The 18,954-nt window shown below is 37.8% G+C and overlaps 1 protein-coding gene across 2 annotated transcripts in view; it reads left to right on the forward strand.

Moving 5' to 3' along the window:
- CEP350 (centrosomal protein 350) overlaps window positions 1-18,954 on the forward strand; it is a 130,778-nt gene that overhangs the window by 45,086 nt on the left and 66,738 nt on the right. For both annotated transcript variants that reach the window (XM_045298317.1, XM_045298318.1), the window contains exons 14-22: window positions 4,839-5,025; window positions 6,715-6,935; window positions 7,476-7,639; window positions 8,321-8,431; window positions 8,844-8,984; window positions 10,349-10,485; window positions 12,620-12,739; window positions 16,791-16,957; window positions 17,498-17,694. In XM_045298317.1, the coding sequence (XP_045154252.1) occupies window positions 4,839-5,025; window positions 6,715-6,935; window positions 7,476-7,639; window positions 8,321-8,431; window positions 8,844-8,984; window positions 10,349-10,485; window positions 12,620-12,739; window positions 16,791-16,957; window positions 17,498-17,694 (1,445 nt within the window). The remainder of the gene's footprint in view (window positions 1-4,838; window positions 5,026-6,714; window positions 6,936-7,475; window positions 7,640-8,320; window positions 8,432-8,843; window positions 8,985-10,348; window positions 10,486-12,619; window positions 12,740-16,790; window positions 16,958-17,497; window positions 17,695-18,954) is intronic.

The raw sequence follows: 18,954 nt of genomic DNA on the forward strand, positions 1-18,954 counted from the left end.
ACACTTCTGATATGGCCATTCCCATTCCTGTTCCTGAATTCCGTGTATCTTAAGCTCTTATCTCTTATCTCTACCTGTGTACATGCTCTGGTCTAGTCTGAAGTGAGAAGTAGCACTGGGGTCATGTTAGTGGGGAGTGAGGAAGTCTCAAGGAACTGTGTGTTTCATCAGTGCTTTACAGTGCCCTGGTTGACTCATCCCTTCCCCGTGACTGCCCTGTGAGGGGATGTTCCATTATCTACAGATGGGCTTTGGGCTCTGCTCCGACCCCTCTTATTCTCAACAATATGTTTTTGTTTGTTTGTTATGCGTCTTCCGATGCCTGTTACCCAGTCCCAATGATACCTCATGATCATACCGGCTGATGTGCTTCTTCTATGTGAGCTTGTTGCTTCTTTGCTGGATGGCTGCTTGTTTAACTTCAAGCCTTTAAAACCCCAGAGACTATATCTCTTAGTAGCTTGGCACCATCCACTTTCTTCACCACATTTGCTTGCTTTTGTCTTCAGCAATTGTGCTGGCAGGGTGAGCATCACAGAATGCCAGTTTGTTAGAACAAAGTGTGCTTGTATTATTGAGGGAGGGCGGTTATGAGCAGACCCAAAGTCTGTCCACTACCTCAGTGTATTGCTATATAAATATATGTACATAGGCCAATACCTCTATTTTTATGGATTAATGTATTTGCATATATACACACCTATGCTTATACACCTATCCATAGCTTTCCTTCCTAGATCCTTCCTGTTTCCTTTTACCTTCCTCCTGCCCCACCATCATGTTCTCTCTACTTTCATCTCTTAGTACTTCCTCTCAGCTAGATTGCTGCTGCTCCAACACTCCCAGGCTCTCTACATCCTCCTTGTTGTTGATCTTAATTCCCTAGTTGTTTCCCTGTCTATGCGATTGTTTGCTCACCACTTCCTTCCCCCACCTCCTTCTCCCCTCCAAGTCCCTCTGGGAGCTTGTTTCTTCAGGGATCATTTTGTCAGCACGTCCCCAAGTCGTCCTTTTCTTGTTGAATACTGGTTCACAGAGAGATCGACTGTTTCACTGGTGTTCGGGGGAAAAGAGCTTCCTGGTCCCATACATTTGGAAAATGCTTTTAAAGTAAAATTGTTTTTTTTCCTTATAATCAACACTTTAAAAATTAGTTTATTGAGATGAAATTAACATAACATACAATTTAATAGTTCAGTTATATTTAGTGCAATCATCACCACAATCAACTTTTTCTTCCTTCCTGTACCCATTGCTGTTGACTCCCTTTCCTCCAACCTCCCTTTCCACGCTCCCAGGTAACTATTAATCCAGGTGCTATCTTCATGGACCCACTCATCCTGACTTCCCTATACAGAGAAACATATAATCAGAATTTAAAAAAATACCAAGCAGTATTAACCAAATAAAAGAGAGGAAAACCTCAGTGAAAAAGAAAGCAGAAGCTATTTGATAAACAGAATAAATTCAGAATCAGTCCAAAGGGAGATCTAATGACAGGTGTTGCATTTCAGCCTAACGAGAACTGCTAAAATCCACCGTACGATGCTCTGTGTCTGATATGAAGGCTAGTCACACGCTTAGACTAGTCAGTGGGGATTCACTGGAGACAGTCCATGTGGTGGGAACCCCACAAATAGATCTTGGGCTTCCACTATCATCCACAGAGATCCAAAAACAGAGGTGTTTAGAATTTAGGTTCTGGTATCATACCCTCCTTGGATCTCACAGACTGGTATATGTCTTCCGTGTAGACTCCACGCTTTTAACATGCTGATATGCATTGTTTATTTTAGGATGGGCATGAGGCAATTGTATGAAGCATTTCCCATATTTATTTGGCCGTTGAATCCTTCCTTCAGCAAACAGGTTATGGAGGTAGAATTCGGTTGAACATAGTTTGTAGAATCCTGATCTTGCCCATCTCTTTTATTTAGCAGATGTTACGCTTTGTTATGTTATTGTATCACCTAAAGTCACCAACAAGTTATGAGCAGAGCTTGGCTTTTGTGGCCTGATTTCCCAAATTTAGTATTGTTCACACAAAGAAATAAGTCATACATAAAACTACATTTGTGCTACAATACCAAACACATTGCCATTGAGTTGATTCTGATTTATAGTAACCCTGTAGACAGGATAGAGCTGCCCCTGTGTTTCCAAGACTGTGACTCTTTTTTTTTTTTTAAAGACTATAACTCTGTACAGGAGTAGAAAGCTCTGTCTTTCTCCTAAGGAGCAGCTGGTGGTTTCCAACTGCTGATTGTATGGTTAGCAGCCCACCACGGAACCACTATGCCACCAGAGTTCCTCTACAATATATAGCACAACTTTAAAATACATAGTATTTTGTATCTGCCAGTTTCCCTGCTGTTTCTTACTGCCATTGAATCAATGGTTACTCATATGGACTGTGTAGGGCAGGGTAGAACTGCCCCTGGGGGTTTCCAAGGCTGTAACTCTTTACGGGAGTAGAAAGCCCTTACTTTTTCCCAAGGATGCCTCTCACATTACTTAAGAATTAAGTTTCCACAGCGTCTTCTTAAACTTAGTTTTTCCAAGTTCTAAAATCAATGTAACTTTTCAAAAACATTCTCCACTTGGTGGTGAAAGAGGTCTCTGTATGTTCTTTATGTAAATTACAGCCGACACTGCTTACCCAATGCCGTTGACAGTTTCTGTAGATTAAAGTGTGATTTATCTTTAAAACATATAAAGTTAATTTATCTTTAAAACATATAAATGTACTTTGATTTAGCAATCTTTTAATGGATGGCAAAATATTTTCCTTGTCTTGTATAGACCATTGTATTGTTTATACTATCTAGTTTGAAGTGCAGAAAAAATGAATTAATGAACAGGTTCTTATTTTAAAATCAAAGCATCTTTATTATAGAAATACAGAAATAGCTAGTATATTCTTCTCACCTAGGGATCATAAATAAGTTTTAGATTATAAAGGCATTGATGATTATTAGTAACTCCTTAGATTATTTCTGCATGCCCCCACCCCCAACTTTGATAGTGTACCCAATATTTTTTATCTAATTCATGGTGCCGATCTTTTAAGTGACTTCTTATGATGGATTGTCATAAATGAGGTGGAGTAACCATTCTGAGTCCAAGGAAATGCAACATTACTTTTTTCCTTTTATAGCAAGATTTTAAATGAAAAATTGCTCAGTGTAACACTGTGTTAGTCTGGGTAGACTAGAGAAATAAATTCACAAAACATGCATATGTGTATAAGAAAACGTTTTATATACAAGAGCAATTGGATATTGAGAAAACATTCCAGCCCAGTTCAGATCAAGTAAGTCCAATGTTAGCCCATATATCCGATACCAATCTGTAAATTCCTCTTCAGACTCACGAAACACATGCAATGACTCAGAATGCAGGAAGATCACAGGCCAGAGGGTGCAAAGTCTTGTGGATCCAGTGGCCGTGGAAGCATCTCTTCACTGGCAGGTGTCTATCTCTACACAGCTCCTTCAGCTCTAGGGCTTTAGCGTAGTAGCTCCATGTATCTTTTATGCAGGACTATCTCGCAGGGAGTGAGCATGAGTCCCGGCTCCAGCAAGCTGTTTTATCTTCTCAGTGCCTCCAAATGAGGTCATCAACCTGATTAACAGACTAAACGCCACCCCTTCACACTTAAGTCTGAAATTGACAACAGATTATGTAACTACCACAATCACTATCAATACAGCATAACGACACAAGTTTTTTCCACTTCTATATAAAAAAAAATTTTAGCTAACATTAAAATGTACATGCAATTCAGTATGTTTTCTTTTAAAAAAATATACCAATAAACACTTTCTCTTGCTGCTGTTTAAACTTACTGTTAAACACTACATTAGACATTGAATCATGAAGCCTGATTTCTGCTGTTTGTGCTATTGACTGTACTTCCTCGGGGAAGTTATTTAGCTTCATAGACCCTAGTTATCTCATCAGTAAGTTGGGGATTTAATATACATTTCACAAGGTGTTTCAGAGCAATAAGATGATATGTATGGAGAACATATTGTGTGTGTATGAGAGAGAGAGAGAGAGAGAGAGAAATTGGGTGAAGGTTTACAGAGCAGATCATTAGTTTTACATTCAATAATTTATGCACATTTTGTTTTTCTCATTCACTGTAATCCTCTCAAGGTAACATCATTTACTCCATTTTCTCCCTGTTTCCTGTTCTTTTTTTCTTATAGAAAAGATTTTTAAGTTCAAAGTGCTTACTTAAATGTTATTATTATGTATATACTTTAGGTAACTCTTCTGTTGGAAATGTAAACTGAAACTTTTAAATTATGAAAGCTATGGATTGAGTATAATGGATAATTTTGTTAACTTGAGTATTTTTGAGACAATCCTATAAGTAAAATTATACTGAGTCAGAATATGAAGATTTTTCTGGATATAGCTACATTATTCTTGCTTTAGAGTTTTTTATAAGGATTGTGTAATGCTGTTGGCAGCTTTTGAGTATACCAGTTTTTCCAGCTTTGAATTTTATCTTTAAAAAACTTTTGGTTAGGTTTTTTTTTTTAAGTAGGAGTAGAGTAGTTCTTCATTCTTGCTTAATCTACTTGTCTTTTATTAAAGAATGATTTATTTTTAATACTCATTTATGGATATTAGTGGAGGAAACCCCATTGTCCTTAAATGGAAACAGAAGGGTGAATTGTTTTCTTTTAGATAAGAAAAAAGTATATTAATACTGGGCAATTTTAAAATACTGTATTTTCATTTATATTTTTTATTATTTTATTGGAGTCTGTCTCTCCATAGCTTTTTATATTGGGAATCAGCTGCTTAAGAAATTTATCTTACAGGGTTGGATTCCCTTCCTGGAAATAATAAAAACTCTCTTCTTGATGAGGAAAAAGTACAGTCTGGCTCAGAACACGGGTCCCATCAAGGAAAGAAATCTGGGACCAGCAGCAAACATTCTGCTCAAGACTCTGAGCAGACTCTTGACACTGATAGCATATTAGAGGATCTTTCTGGACATTCTGTGAGGTAATGTATAGTTATACTGTAAATCACAGTAATTACCTTTATAGTAATGTTGATATTCATGAAATGCATTTGGTAACTTTCAGCTTCATACTAACTTTATTTTTACTATTTATAAACTACTGTAAAACTCTTTCTGCACAGACTTTGTAGCCCTGTTTATAACTCTAGTCTCCTTGTTGGTACTAACAATGTGCTTGGCTACTAAACAAAAAGTTGGAAGTTGGAGTTCAGCAAAAAGTCCCTGGGAAGAAAGACCTGGCGGTCCGCTTCTGAAGAGTCAGCTGTTGCCACCCTGTGGAAGACAGTTCTGTTGTGACGCACAGAAGTTGCCATGGGTAACTTTGATCACAACTGTTTGGGGTCTTTGTTTAATCTCTATTCTAGAATACGGTTATCTATCACCACTTCTTCAGGAACTCCCTACCTCTAGCACAGCTACCTCTCCTGAATACAATTGCCAGGTGTTTTTTTTTCCTTGGCTAATCTGGTCTCCTCCTCGCAGTGCTTTAGATGAGATTTTAGGACCCCACTCACTACTCACCAAAGTAGGATTTAATCTTTGTGGGACTATGTTAGACTGAATGACCTTGGTCTTGAGCTCCCATGCCCAGCAACTCAATTGCCCCTCTGTTCTCCACCACAGTCATGGATTGGCAGCAAAAGAAAATACGTATATACAAATGTTCTCTGTCAAGTCTATATGTGTTTACAGGTATACTTCCCCTTTCTCCCTTACCCATTCAGTCTGCATGTCTATCCAAGAAGCAATGGGCACATGCTGAGTATTTAGTGATACAGAGTATGAACATAATTTTCTGCTTTGAATCTTTTGAGCTAAGCCGGGTACCACAAAACTAGTTGTTTTTGTTTTATCATTTCTAAGTTTTTAATAGAAAGTGTCTGGATGATGTAAATGGTATTTTACATGCTGATCTGTTAGCCAAAAGGTTGGAAGATCGAGTCCCTTCAGAGGTAGAAGAAAGTCCTGGTAATCTACATGCGAAAATATCAACCACTGAAAGCCCGGTGAAGCACAGTTCTACCCTGGCACACATGAGGGAGCCAAGAGTTATGTGCACTCAGTGGCAACTGGCTATTACTGATTAGGTTTTTAGTACAAACTTTGACATTTTATTCTCTTTCAGAGTCACATTTTAAGAAACTTTGATTAGATCGTTTTGACCCTGGTTTTCCATATGGCTGTAATTTATTCTGTGAGGTTCAATTATTTTAATAGATTTGCCCTAGACACTCCAGTGATATACGTACATTGGAGAGGAAAGGGTTAAGCATTAATCTGATGCAGAGACCACCTTTCTGTCTTACTAGCGGAGGCTTAGAGTAGAATTCAGGCACTCAGCAGCTAGCTATGTTGAGTGAAAAACTACCTGAATCACAGCTTTGAAAAGTTAATGCGCAAGACAGTCGTGTCGTGCATGTTGTTCTTAGAAATCAGCGGGTCTCAACTTGTGGGTCGCCACCCCTTTAGGGGTTGACCGACCCTTTCACAGGGGTCACCCAATTCATAACAGTAGCAAAATTATTATGAAGTAGGAATGAAAATAATGTTATGGTTGGGGGTCACCACAACATGAGGAACTGTATTAAAGGGTCGCGGCATCAGGAAAGTTGAGAACCACTGTTATAAATTGTTCGCTGTGTTCTTGAGGGGAGTTTTCTTTTTTCTAGTGTCTCACCAGAAAAGGGAAGATCTCAGAAAACCCCGACTTCTCCTCTGTCTCCAAGTTCCCAGAAGTTGTTGCAGTTTGACCTTCCGGGCACTTCACTGGAAAAGACCACGTCCTCAGTGATAGTGCCTCCAAGTCCAGCAGCATTGAGCCCTAGCGGAGCTTTCCCCGAGGCCAACCCGACTGCCAGCAGGCCAGCTGCAGAGATGGCTTCAGCACCCGGCAAGTTGACCACGCAGTTCTTAAATCAGATGCGAATGTCTGCCTGGAAACCCCATTTCCTTCAGTAAAACCATAGGGAGGAGTTTCCAATGGATATGATTACTTTGTGAAGTCTGAGACAAAAACCAAGCAGGAAACGAGTCCTGGTGAAAGCACGAGAGATTCAGAATGGTGATCCCTGCCACGTCATTGCTGGCCTCGGATTTGTAGAACTACATCTGAAGAAATAGATATGTGTGTGTGTATCATCCAAAGTGTGGGTTACGGTTAGGGACACCTGCTAAGCATCTTCAAAAAGTTTGTGGAAAAATGGAATTAAAAGATCATGGAATTTCCCACAAATTTTTTGAAACCCCCTCAAGTATCTATCTCTGGGTGTGTATGTATAAAGACACACATACATAAATATGGATAAATACAAAAGCAATATCTTCCTTTCCTTTATGTGGTTTGTGACTGTTAACATGAAGTGCAAATTTTAGGAACTGTTAATAGAAATGGAGATGCACTTTTTCATTTGGCGGTTGTTCCGCCCTCCAGGTCCGAAGCGCTTTTCCCCTGCTGTCCTCCAGCATCGGTTGGCAGCAGAGCTTAGTTATTTGAGTGCTATTGAGGAGTCCATGCGCCAGCTGTCAGATGTAGAAAGAGTTCGAGGTATTTCCTTTGCTCAGCAGGAGAGTGTGTCTCTGGCTCAGATCATAAAGGTATTTATGGAACTTTCTTTCTATTTAACTTTTAGCCTGTGTTTTTTATTTTGCTTTGTTTTCCTGTCTTGTCTTTGCTCTACGAAAGAACTTTAATGATAAGCAAAAGGATCCATCTTTGGGTCTCCAGATTTGAGCGGGGCATTATATGACTTAATATCCAACTTTAGCACCTCTAGAGAATGTAAACCAGACTACTTAGCACTATTCAGAGTGACAAAAATATATAAACATGCAGCTAATAGATTTATAGAAAGATTCCAGGTGGAAAAAAGAAAGATGAGAGAGAGAGAGACCATTTTTGAAGGGTAGGGGCAGTATCTGTATGAAATTGCCCCTCCAGAGACACAGTGAAGGAGTCATAAAATGGTGAGTTATGAAGTATTACTTTTATTTGTACATATAGGACATGTTCCAAAGAGGCTAACTTGTTTTGGATGTCAGCTCACAGTACTGAATGCTGTGGAAGTGTTTTGTGTTCCTACGTGATTTGAGACACAGTTGGTGGACAGGGAATGTTTTGATAAACGTTAAGTGGTTGAGGAATATCCCATCTTTCCTTTAAGGCCTTAATCTGTTGCTTTAAATGATGTGCATTAGGAAAATAACATTGCATTTATTCTAGTTTCTGTGTTAAAATTCTTAAAAGTAACACGCCATTAACATTCCTTTATTTTGAAGGCCCAGCAGCAGCGCCATGATCGAGACCTGGCCGTTTTGAAACTGAAAGCTGAACAGGAGGCTCTGGAAAGCAAGAGACATTTAGAAGAAACCCGAAACAAAGCAGCCCAGGTCGCATATTTTGTATCATTTACCGATTTTCTCAACACTCCTATCTTTCATATAACTTTAATATTCTTTAATTATACAGGGTTGAAATTTAAAAGCTGTAAATAATAGTAGTGCTTTATACTCAGTGTGATAACTTCATACCATTTGATTCTTGTATCAACCCTGTGAAATTGGTAGGCATGAATTGTTACTATTAGTCCCAATTTAGGGAATTGGAAACTGAGGTACTTAATTACTTATCCATGGACACATCAACTAGTAAATAGTGAGCTTAGAATCAAAGCATGCATCCAGATATTAGTCACATATTTGCTAACAAGGCATTTGATCCATGAGACATTTATGTAAATTAAAAGCTATTTTGGGACAGGAGAGCTGAAGTCTAAGTTCTTTTTTCATCACTTATTTACAGGTTCATGCAGAATCGTTGAAGCATGTAGTTAAATCACAGCGGGAAGTAACTGAGGTCCTGCAAGAAGCAACATGTAAAATAGCAGCTCAGCAAACAGAGACTGCTCGCCTCACCACAGATGCAGCTCGCCAAATCTGTGAGGTAGGGCCACTGGGACCCTTTTGTTTTCATTCTTTTCAGTCAGTTTGACTAGCTATGCTCTTGGTAGAAATGAGTTTCTAACATCTAACAAGTGTATATTTTTAGCCAGTTGTTCACTGTAGGGAGCCATGATCTGTTGAGATGAGACATCATTGATTGGAGTGTGTGCACATGGTAATGATACAGAGGCAGAAAAAAGATGGGAAACCACCAAATTTACATATAATTTCCAAACAATAACATGCATCAGTTTTAAGTATATAGTTCGATGAGTTTTGATAAATATATGTACAAGGGGGTTAGAAGTTTATGAAAAAATTTAAAAACAGTGTTATTTTTCTTTGAACTTTTTGAAGTCCCTTCAGATCTGTAAACACCACCCTAATCAAGAAATAGAACATTTCCATGATCTCAGAAAGCTTTTGTTGTCTGTTTCAGTCCCCAGCTTTGGCTCTGGGAGCCACTGATCTGCTTTGTTTAAAGATGTATATTTTTACCCAGAAGGTTGAAGTGTCTTTTCTTTTACTGTACCAAGAATACAGCCAGAAATAGTTTTACTGATTTTCTATGTAGAATATCATAATCTTATAGTTTGAATTTATTTTAGCAGTTACATACTTGTTTGTTTGTTTTTTTAAATAAAAGTTAGGACTATTTGTGTCATGATTCAGTTACTTAACATCTGTGTTAGACACTATAGATGTAAAGATAAGTATAAAATCTCTTTTTAATAAAATTTTCATCAACGTAGTAGGCACCATTGATAAAGATACTGAAAACAAAGCTTCAGTAGAAGGACTATCTTTAGACAATAAATAAATACCGTGTGTGTGTGTGTGTGTGTGTGTGTGTGTGTGTGTGTGTGTGTTTAGACAATGAATAAATACCTAATTTGTGTGTGTGTGGTGTATGATTTGCAATAGTGGTCAAGGGAGTGTATGTTATATTGTTGCTCAGAAAAGACTTAAAAGGAAGTAGTAATTGAATTGACCTGAAAGAAGAGTTAATTTGGTTTACTATGACCTATATCACTTAAAAGTTTCCTGAATAATTTAGGTAAAGTATTATTGTAGGTGAGTGAAACCTTAAGAAGTCGTATACTCTTAACTTTTCACTTTTGTAACCTGAAGTTGTTGAGAACTAAAAAGGATAAATGACTTGCCTACAGTATCTCCTCAGTTAGCAGCACAGTTTGCTAGCCATCGGTCCAGCAGTCTTTTTGAGGTGTTCCCTCTCAGTTCTCCCATGACATTATCTTTCTCCGTCCATCGGTCCAGCAGTCTTTTTGAGGTGTTCCCTCTCAGTTCTCCCATGACATTATCTTTCTCCGTCTTCCTTTCCGTTGTGTGTATGTTTCTACGTAGATGGCAGAGTTGGCTCGAACTCACATCTCGGACGCTGTCACTGCTTCCGGAGCTCCACTAGCAACACCGTATGACCACCAACGGCAGCACCCTCCAGACTTCATGAAACAGCTGAGGACCAGAGCGGAAATAGATAGGTTAACAATCATAGTCATTCCAAAAGTCTGTAAAGATTATTTGCTGTTCTGGATACTGAGAATATAGTTAGGAACTTGGAACCTATTGTGAAGATAAGATATTAATAAAATCTTACTTAAGTTATTGAACACTTATAAACTGAGATAAGAAAATAACATCTGTGAGATATATAACAGAAAAGTTTGAGTAGCCAGAAGGTGTAGGAAGATCAGAGAGGTCTTTCTGGGGAAAGTAAAGCTGAGAGTGAGTCCTAATGGGTAAGAAGAACTAGTGATATGAAGGAGGTAAGGAGCAGACAGGTCAATACAGTCAAAGACCCGAGTACAGAGGGCCATGCGTATTTAAAGAACATGAAAACCAACGTGGCTGGAGGCAGAGAGCAAATAGCAGAATGAGATGAGGTATTTCAGGGATGGTAGAATATTGCAGACCATAAGGATTTGGGAGGGTATTCTGAGAGCAATGAGAAGTCATTAAAGATTTTTTAGACACGTTGGGTGACATGATTCTGTTTGTGTCTTATTTTTTAAACGCTTGTGTAATATTTTTTAAATCACATTTTGGATGTTTTATATGGACTGGGTTGGCAGGAAACCGGACTGGAAGCCAAGACACTGATAGGCAAGCCATTGCAGCAGTCTAAGCAGGAGATAAATGAGAGCTTGGACTAGGAAGGAAGCAGTGTTGATAGTGAAGTAGAGGAATTTGAAAGCGGTTTAGGGAGTACAATAAGATCTCAGGACTAATTGAGATTCAGTGGATGGCAGATGGCAGTAAGCAGACTGACTTACAGGCATTTACTTGTGCTGGTGTGTAGATGATGTTATCTTTTTATGGAGATAGGAAAGCAGAAGAAGACGGGGCTTAGGGCAAAGTATTTTGCTGTTGAGCACAAAGGAGAGGTGTAGACTGATTCGTGAATTTGGGGAATACCGTATATACTCGTGTATAAGCTGAGTTTTTCAGCACATTTTTAAATGCCGTTTTTGTGGTAAAATTAGGGGCTTCGGCTGATACTCAGGTTGGCTTATACTCGAGTATATGCGGTATTATTACATGGGGTCACCTTGAGTTGGAACTGGCTTGGCTGCAGCGAACAATAACAAATATTTGGATGGAAGTTAAAACCCTGGATCTATGGAGAGTGAGAGAAAAGAAGAGAACCCGTATCATATAAATATCTTTAAAAACTAAAAGTCATTCATGAAATTACTACTAACCTAATAAAATTTAAAGCAAATAGAGTTACATAACATTAAATATTTTAGGTTAGCCTGTGTACTTTTGAAATGCTGATTAAACTGTTCTGTGATATTAGGAAAGTTTAGAATACAGTGTTGCCTAATCAGAATTTTACACTGATGCTTATGTGCATTGATACTTTGCCAAGTTGGTCTGTTTTGAAAAAAATACATTCTACTTCTAAAATGTTAGGACATAAACTTAGCAATATAAACAGTTTAGTTGAATCTTATACGATATTCTAAATAAACTCTTTATAATAGAATTATTTTTTAAATTCCAAAATATGAAACAGAAAACCTTGTATAATTCACAAGTAAACCAGAAATAAAACATTTCTTTGATTCTTTTCTTTACCGCCCCCCTTTTGTAAAACTTGTATTGTGAAGTGGGTGAAGGTTTACAGAGCAAATCTTTAGTTTTACGTTCAACAATTCATGCATACCGTGTTTCTCTTCCCTTTGCTCTTTTTTTACTTGAGCTTTTCATAGCATGTAAGTGACTTGCAGGCATAGAAGAGAGATAAATTGGTTTTTAAAACTATAAACACTAAATAAATAAAAGGAATTAATAGGATACTTTATAACTAATTCAAACTGTTGGATTTATAGTACACAACAATTTTTGTTAAATTGTTATTATGTCCTCTACTTATAATAAGTACAGTATAATAACATTAGTAAATTTAGAGATAGAAAAAAAGTTTTCACCTAAACCCAGCAATTTTCATTTCAAGTCTTTGTTCATGTTCATTGGCACTTGTGGTGATTTTGTGTTTATTTCCCTTAATAAAGCAGAAAGTGCTTCTTAATGTTTCTATTGAACATTCTTTTAAAATCTTTCTCTTGTTAGCGACTCGGAATGTTTAATCAACTTGTATTTTCTTTGCAGGAAAAGTGAATCTGTTTCATTGTCTCAGAGTAAAGAGGGGACCGTGTACTCAAAGCAGTCGAAGTATTCTTCATATGATAGTTATTCTGAGTCTTCAAGATACAAGGCTTTCCATCGAAGGTGAAAACAGTAGTTTGATTCTTTTATCAGATTGTTTGGTAAATTCTCTTAAATGGCTTACATTTTGCTTTTCTTTGATCATTTAACCTCCTTCATATGAAGTCAAAAGAGTAATATCTGATCTTTAAAGTGTACTGACGTCCCTCTTTAAATTTCCCCCATTAATTATAAAATAATTGGTTTCTCAAGAGTATACTTTGTACAAGTACACTATAAATTGTCTTTTCATTTGTTTAATCTTCATAGATTTCTTTCAGAGTAGATAGTGGTGCCCTCATTCATTAGATAAAAGAACCCAGGCCCACAGAGATATTAAGAAGCTCACCCACAGTGACATAGATGATCTTGCACCCAGGAATTAAACTCTAGAATTTCTGACTCTGAGCCAGAGTTTATTGCACATTGCCTTGCTGATATCTGTATGCCTTGATATTGCTGCATATACTAATCTCTGTCACTAAAAAATAAGATTGAATACTTTGTCAGTGGTACCTGACACAGCATTAGTTGGTATATACCGTACATACTCGAGTATAAGCCGAATGGAATATCAGCTAAGGCACCTAATTTTACCACAAGAACTGCATTAAAAAAATGTGCTGAAAACCTCGGCTTATACACGAGTATATATGGTATATATAGTTTTTCATTATATTCTCTTCTGGGATTAGATCTTCAAGACAACGTTACAGCCTTTCAGGTTGGATACCTACACATCAAAAGTGTAATAAAGCCTCAATTTAAAAAATTGAGACTATAAAAAATGTAGACATTAATGTGGGTTCTGCACTGACAGTTACGGAGAACCTACTATGTACCTGACACTCTGCTTGATGTTTGGCGTGTTATTTAATTCTCACAAGAACACGATGAAGATAGGTGGTGAGGGTCCATATGACAAGTGAGAAAGTACAGATCAGTAAGATTAAATGACTTACCTTAACTGACACTGCTTCATTTGAGCTATCATCTAGATTACCGCAGACAACTAGTTAGTTTCCTTGACCTCTAATCTTTCCCCCAGTTTATTCATTAGCCTCATGGTACTAGAGTGGCTTTTTAAATTACAGCCAATTTGGTTATTCACTTGTTTGAAACCATCATGATCCCTCAAAACATTCAAGGCAAATTCTAAAGCATTTAGCCTAGCATGCACTTAGCAGAGAGACTTTACATTGAGGTACTAACCGCAAAGCTGTTTACTCACACCAGTCTATCCCAGGGAGGGCGATAAGACTAGGTGCTCCTTTACATAGAATGTTTATAGTTCGGCTTTTGACTTCTCTCCATCTCTCAGAATTTGCCCCTCTTAGCATACTCATCTAACTTTTCACTCCACCAACTGTTTATTAACAGTCGTCTACTAGAACCATGCTTCCAGTCTCCTGTGCCATTCCATATGATGTATCTTCTTTCTAGACCCTCTTCTCTTCAGTTCAGTAACTTTTACTTGCCCTTAAAGACCTGAATCCTGCTTCTTGTCTGATTGGGCCTACCTTGGTTCTCCGTGTCACTCTGAACCTAACAACTACAGCCGTTACCACCTCTGAAGTCCTTATTCCCTGACGTATTCCTGATGGACTAGACCAGAAACTCTGTGAGGGAGGAGTCATGTCTTATTTTGTGTGTATGACTTGAGATATAATTCACGCACCATTAAGTTCCCCCCCTTTCTAAAGTGTACAATTCAATAGTTTTTAATACACAAAGGAGCTTCAAAAAACTCATGGGAAAACAGAATTAGTCACAAAGAATGATCACCACTCTAATTCCAGAACACTTTCATCTGTCCCAAAAGGAGCCCAATACACATTAGCAGTCACTCTCTCTTCTCATTCCAACTGTCAGCCCCTGGCAATCACTGATCTGCTGTTTCTATTCTCTATGAACTTACCTATTTTCGAATTTTGTTGTAATGGAATTGTAAAATTTGTGGTCTTTTATGACTGACTTTGACTTGGGAACTGTTTTCAGCATTCATCCATTTTGTAGCATCTATCACTAGTTAATATATTTCAGTGGTTGAATAATATGCCACTGTATATAATATTTTATTTTTCCATACATCAGCTGTGTGTTTTAATATTTTGGCTACTTTGAATGCTGTCAACCTTCGTGCACAAGGTTTCGCACGGCATGTTTTCATTTCCCGTTGATATTTACCTAGAAATATGCCATGTGCTAACTCACCTTTTGACTTTTGAGGAACTGCCAAAACGTTCCCCAAAGTGACTACCTCAGTTTGCATTCCCACCAGCAGTGGGGGAGGGTTCCAGTTTCTCTGCCTACTCGCAGCACTTGTCATTGCAGGTCTTTTGTAGCATAGGCATTTTATTGAAGACGGGTCTTGCTTGTGTCCCGGTAAAATGTGGCAACAGTCTATGTCTGTTGACTGGATGATTACCACAAACCTTACCAAGCTGACAAGTCAACTCCAGCTGCCAGTCACCCTTTAGGACAGGGTAGAACTGCTGCTGTTAATTTGCGAGATTATAACTCTTTTTGGGAAAAAAAAAGAAAGCCTTATCTTTCTCCCTCTGAGAAGTGGGTGGGTTTGAACTACTTACTGACCTTGTGGTTAGCAATCCAACTTGTAACTCACAACGCCACCAGGGCTCCTCCGTTGAATGACTGGCATAAAATGATTCAGCCTCATGCCCTTCTTCAATGCCTTTGCGGCTTACTGTACCCTATATTTTACCTCATAGCTTTATCAGAAAATGTCCTTTGAAAAAAGAAAGAAAATTGTTATTTCAAAAACATCTATTAAACCAAACAAATTTAAGAACACTGGTTATAGAGGTGACAAGAGAACTGAAGTAAAAAATGAATAGAATCATGGGATTTAACGAAAGAGCTCTCTTTTGACATAATTTTAGGCAAGTAGGAAATTACAAGATTAATATAAAATCTCCAAATGTCTTTCACTCAGATTGTCCTAATGTTAGCATTTTACTACATTTACATTAGCAAATGACAGAGGTTAACATCTGATGTTGTAAGAGAAATAAATTATTGATTGGATTTGATAATTAGACGGTTAGGTAGAGTTTAGCAAGAAGAGTTACAGTAGAATAGTTTGAAGTGGAAATAGATTGTGATTATTTGTGAAATTAATGAAAAATAAGGAAATGGAAATGGAGTAAAAGCTCCCTTTCTCAGACACTTGACTAAAAAAATTGTACTTTTAATTTATTGTTGTGAATATATACATCAGAACATAAACAAATTAAGTTTTTCCATATACAGTTCGAGGATATTGGTTACACTGTTAAGTTGTACAACGGGTCTCACTCTCCCTTTCCACATTGTACCTCCATGAACATACACTTACTGCTCTGTAAGTTTCATATCTAATCTTTATCTAATTGCTGTGGTCAATGTGACCCCATAGAGAGACTATCTAACCCTTCATGGCATCTGGGGCATGTAGGGCCCAACTACATTTTCTGCTTCTGTGATTTTTAGAAAGCTGTTGTCCCACTTTTAGTGCATCTTGCCCTTTGGTAGGAGCTTGCCAACGATGAGGATCTAAAGAAAGAAGTCTCATCCTACCATCTCCAGACCAGAAACCCCTCAGGATGTCTGTGTCCTACTCATTATATCAAAATTCATATTATTTTTAACAAAACTTTTTCATTTCACTCAAACCCCTTTCCTTAGTGGAAACATGGTTTCAATGAAAGGTTGATAGGGTTAAAAGAGCACAATGCTCCTAGTTAAGCTCAACTACTGTTTGATTTTAAGAAGACTTCGGGGATGTTTTTGGCTTAAGGTTAAAGATTACCAGTATTTTGGGGGGTTGCCTTTTAAATGATAGTAAAAAGTGAGTGATGGCCTGAGAATTGTGCATATTCCTTTTGACCTATTTAAAAGTGAAGCATCCCTCTTATTTTTTCAGAAAGTTTCTTGTCAGACATATTTATGTTTTACTTTTTATATTAACATCTTCACATCGTGATTATAAGGCACGTTCCTTGACTAAAGAATTTGACATTGTGGTCCATATGTTGTTAATTCTTTGTCTGTTTGCTTTCACGCCCATGTGCAGAAGTAGTAGTGGTAGCAGCCATCAAGAAAGTCCTCTAGTCCCACCTTCTAAGGAAAACGAGAAGAAAGTGCTTGATGGTGAAAAGAGTTCTATTGAGGAACACATCCAGACAGCTGCCGATGACTCGCTGCGGAGTGATAGCATTCCATCTCTGCCTGAGGAGAAAGGTAACTTTTCCCTGTACATTTCCTTTGGGAGGCTTCCAAGCCCTTAGCAATACTGGTAACTGAGCCAGTTAATACAATTGATTAGAGTAGGATGACAATAAGGAGAGTTACTTAACTAGTTAATACAGTTAGAACATAATGATGGTCCAAGATTATATGTCTGAGGTGCAGAGACAAATGTATCCAGGTAAAACGATTTCAAGGCCATATACTGTGCTAGTAATTATGCCAAATATCATAAAGTTACACAGATTATAGAAAGAAATGCTGCAGAAAATCATGATGGCCTTGGGGTTTGGTTACCGCATTGAAGCCATGAACTATGAAAGAAGAAAAGTTGTTAAGGTGTACTTTATTAAAATTGAAAAAATACCACACTTTGGGGTTTAGGTGACTTAGAAGATAAGCAAATTTCATTCCATTCTTATTTGCTGTGAATTTATGTTGGTGTATTGCCCCATAAAGGGTCTAAAAGAGATACTGTTGGAGACCCATGGAAGGCTGTTATAATAATAATTTTATTTTTCTGTATTTTTTTAGATTCAACTTCTATTGCAACAGAATATTCCCTGAAATTTGATGAATCCATGACAGAAGATGAAATAGAAGAAAAATCATTTAGGTCATTACTACCTTCCGAGAGTCATCGCAGATTTAATATGGAAAAGAAAAGAGGCCACCATGAGGACTCTGATGAAGAAGCTTCCCCAGAGAAGACTACACTGACCTCGGCCAAGGTGTCTTTTAGTTTACCGGAAGTTCTTCATAAAGGGTTTTGAGTGGGCTCTCTTAAAGGGATGATGCTACATATGAGGGGGATTCAAAAAGGTCATGGAAAAACGGAATTAAAAGATAATGGACTTTTCCCATTGAGCCTCTTGCAGCTCTCATATTTTATTTGTACTGAGTTGTCAGCTACCAGAATGATTTTCCTAAAGTAGCACTTCCACGTAGTATAAAAGGACTTCAACAAATTTGTGGGAAAATTCCACTATCTTTTAATTCCATTTTTCCACAAACTTTTTGAAGCCCCCTCCTATTTAGCTACAAAATTTGACTTTCTTTTCCTTACAAAAGGCAATCTAAACTTACTCTTTGAAATAATAAATCAAAAGCATTTTTGGATCTAACCCAATGTTATCTCCTTAACTTTTTACTTGCTGCATTCTCATAAGCATTGGACTGCTAACCACAAGGTCAGTGGTTCAAAACCACCAGCCGCTCTGTAGAAGAATGATGAGACTCTCTGTTTCCATAAACATTTGCAGTCATGAAACCCCTATATAGGATTACTGAGTCAGAATCCACTTAGTTTGCTGTGGGTTGTTTTTTTGTTTGTTTTTCCCTCTAAAAGGGACCTTCAGAAAGGGTATGGGAAAATTCCCTGATCTTTAAATTTTGTTTTTCCATGAACTATTTGAAGTCAGCTCTCATAACTAGCACTTTATTCCACTTAAAAAATTACATTTCTCAGAAGCTTTAGGAAGCAAAGGTATAGATAAGGATATTAAGATAGATGTGTATTTATATAAATACATTAATCCATAAAAATAGAGGTATTGGGCTATGTACATATATTTATAAGGCAATACACTGAGGTTGCAGACAGGCCTTGCGCTCAGCTCATACCTTCCCTCAATACATGAACACTTTGTTCTAACAAATTGGTATTCTGTGATGTTCATTCCCCTCCTGCCCCCCCCAACATCATCACTGAAAACCAAATGTGTGCATAAACAGATGTGGTGAAGACAAAGGATGGTGCCCGGCTACTAAAAGATACAATGTCTGGGGTCTTAAAGGCTTGAAGTTAAACTAGCAGCCATCCAACAGTGAAACAGCAAACCCACATGGAAGAAGCACACCAGCTGGTGTGATTGTGAGGTGTCATTGAGACCAGGCAACAGGCATCAGAAGATTCACAGCAAACAGTAAACAAACAAAAATGCATTGGTGAGAATGGAGGGGGGTCAGAGCAGAGACCCAAAGCCCATCTG

Source organism: Echinops telfairi, unplaced genomic scaffold (assembly GCF_000313985.2).
Source record: "Echinops telfairi isolate 266 unplaced genomic scaffold, ASM31398v2 ScPeMD7_7424;HRSCAF=8462, whole genome shotgun sequence".
In the NCBI taxonomy this organism is placed as follows: Eukaryota; Metazoa; Chordata; class Mammalia; order Afrosoricida; family Tenrecidae; genus Echinops; species Echinops telfairi.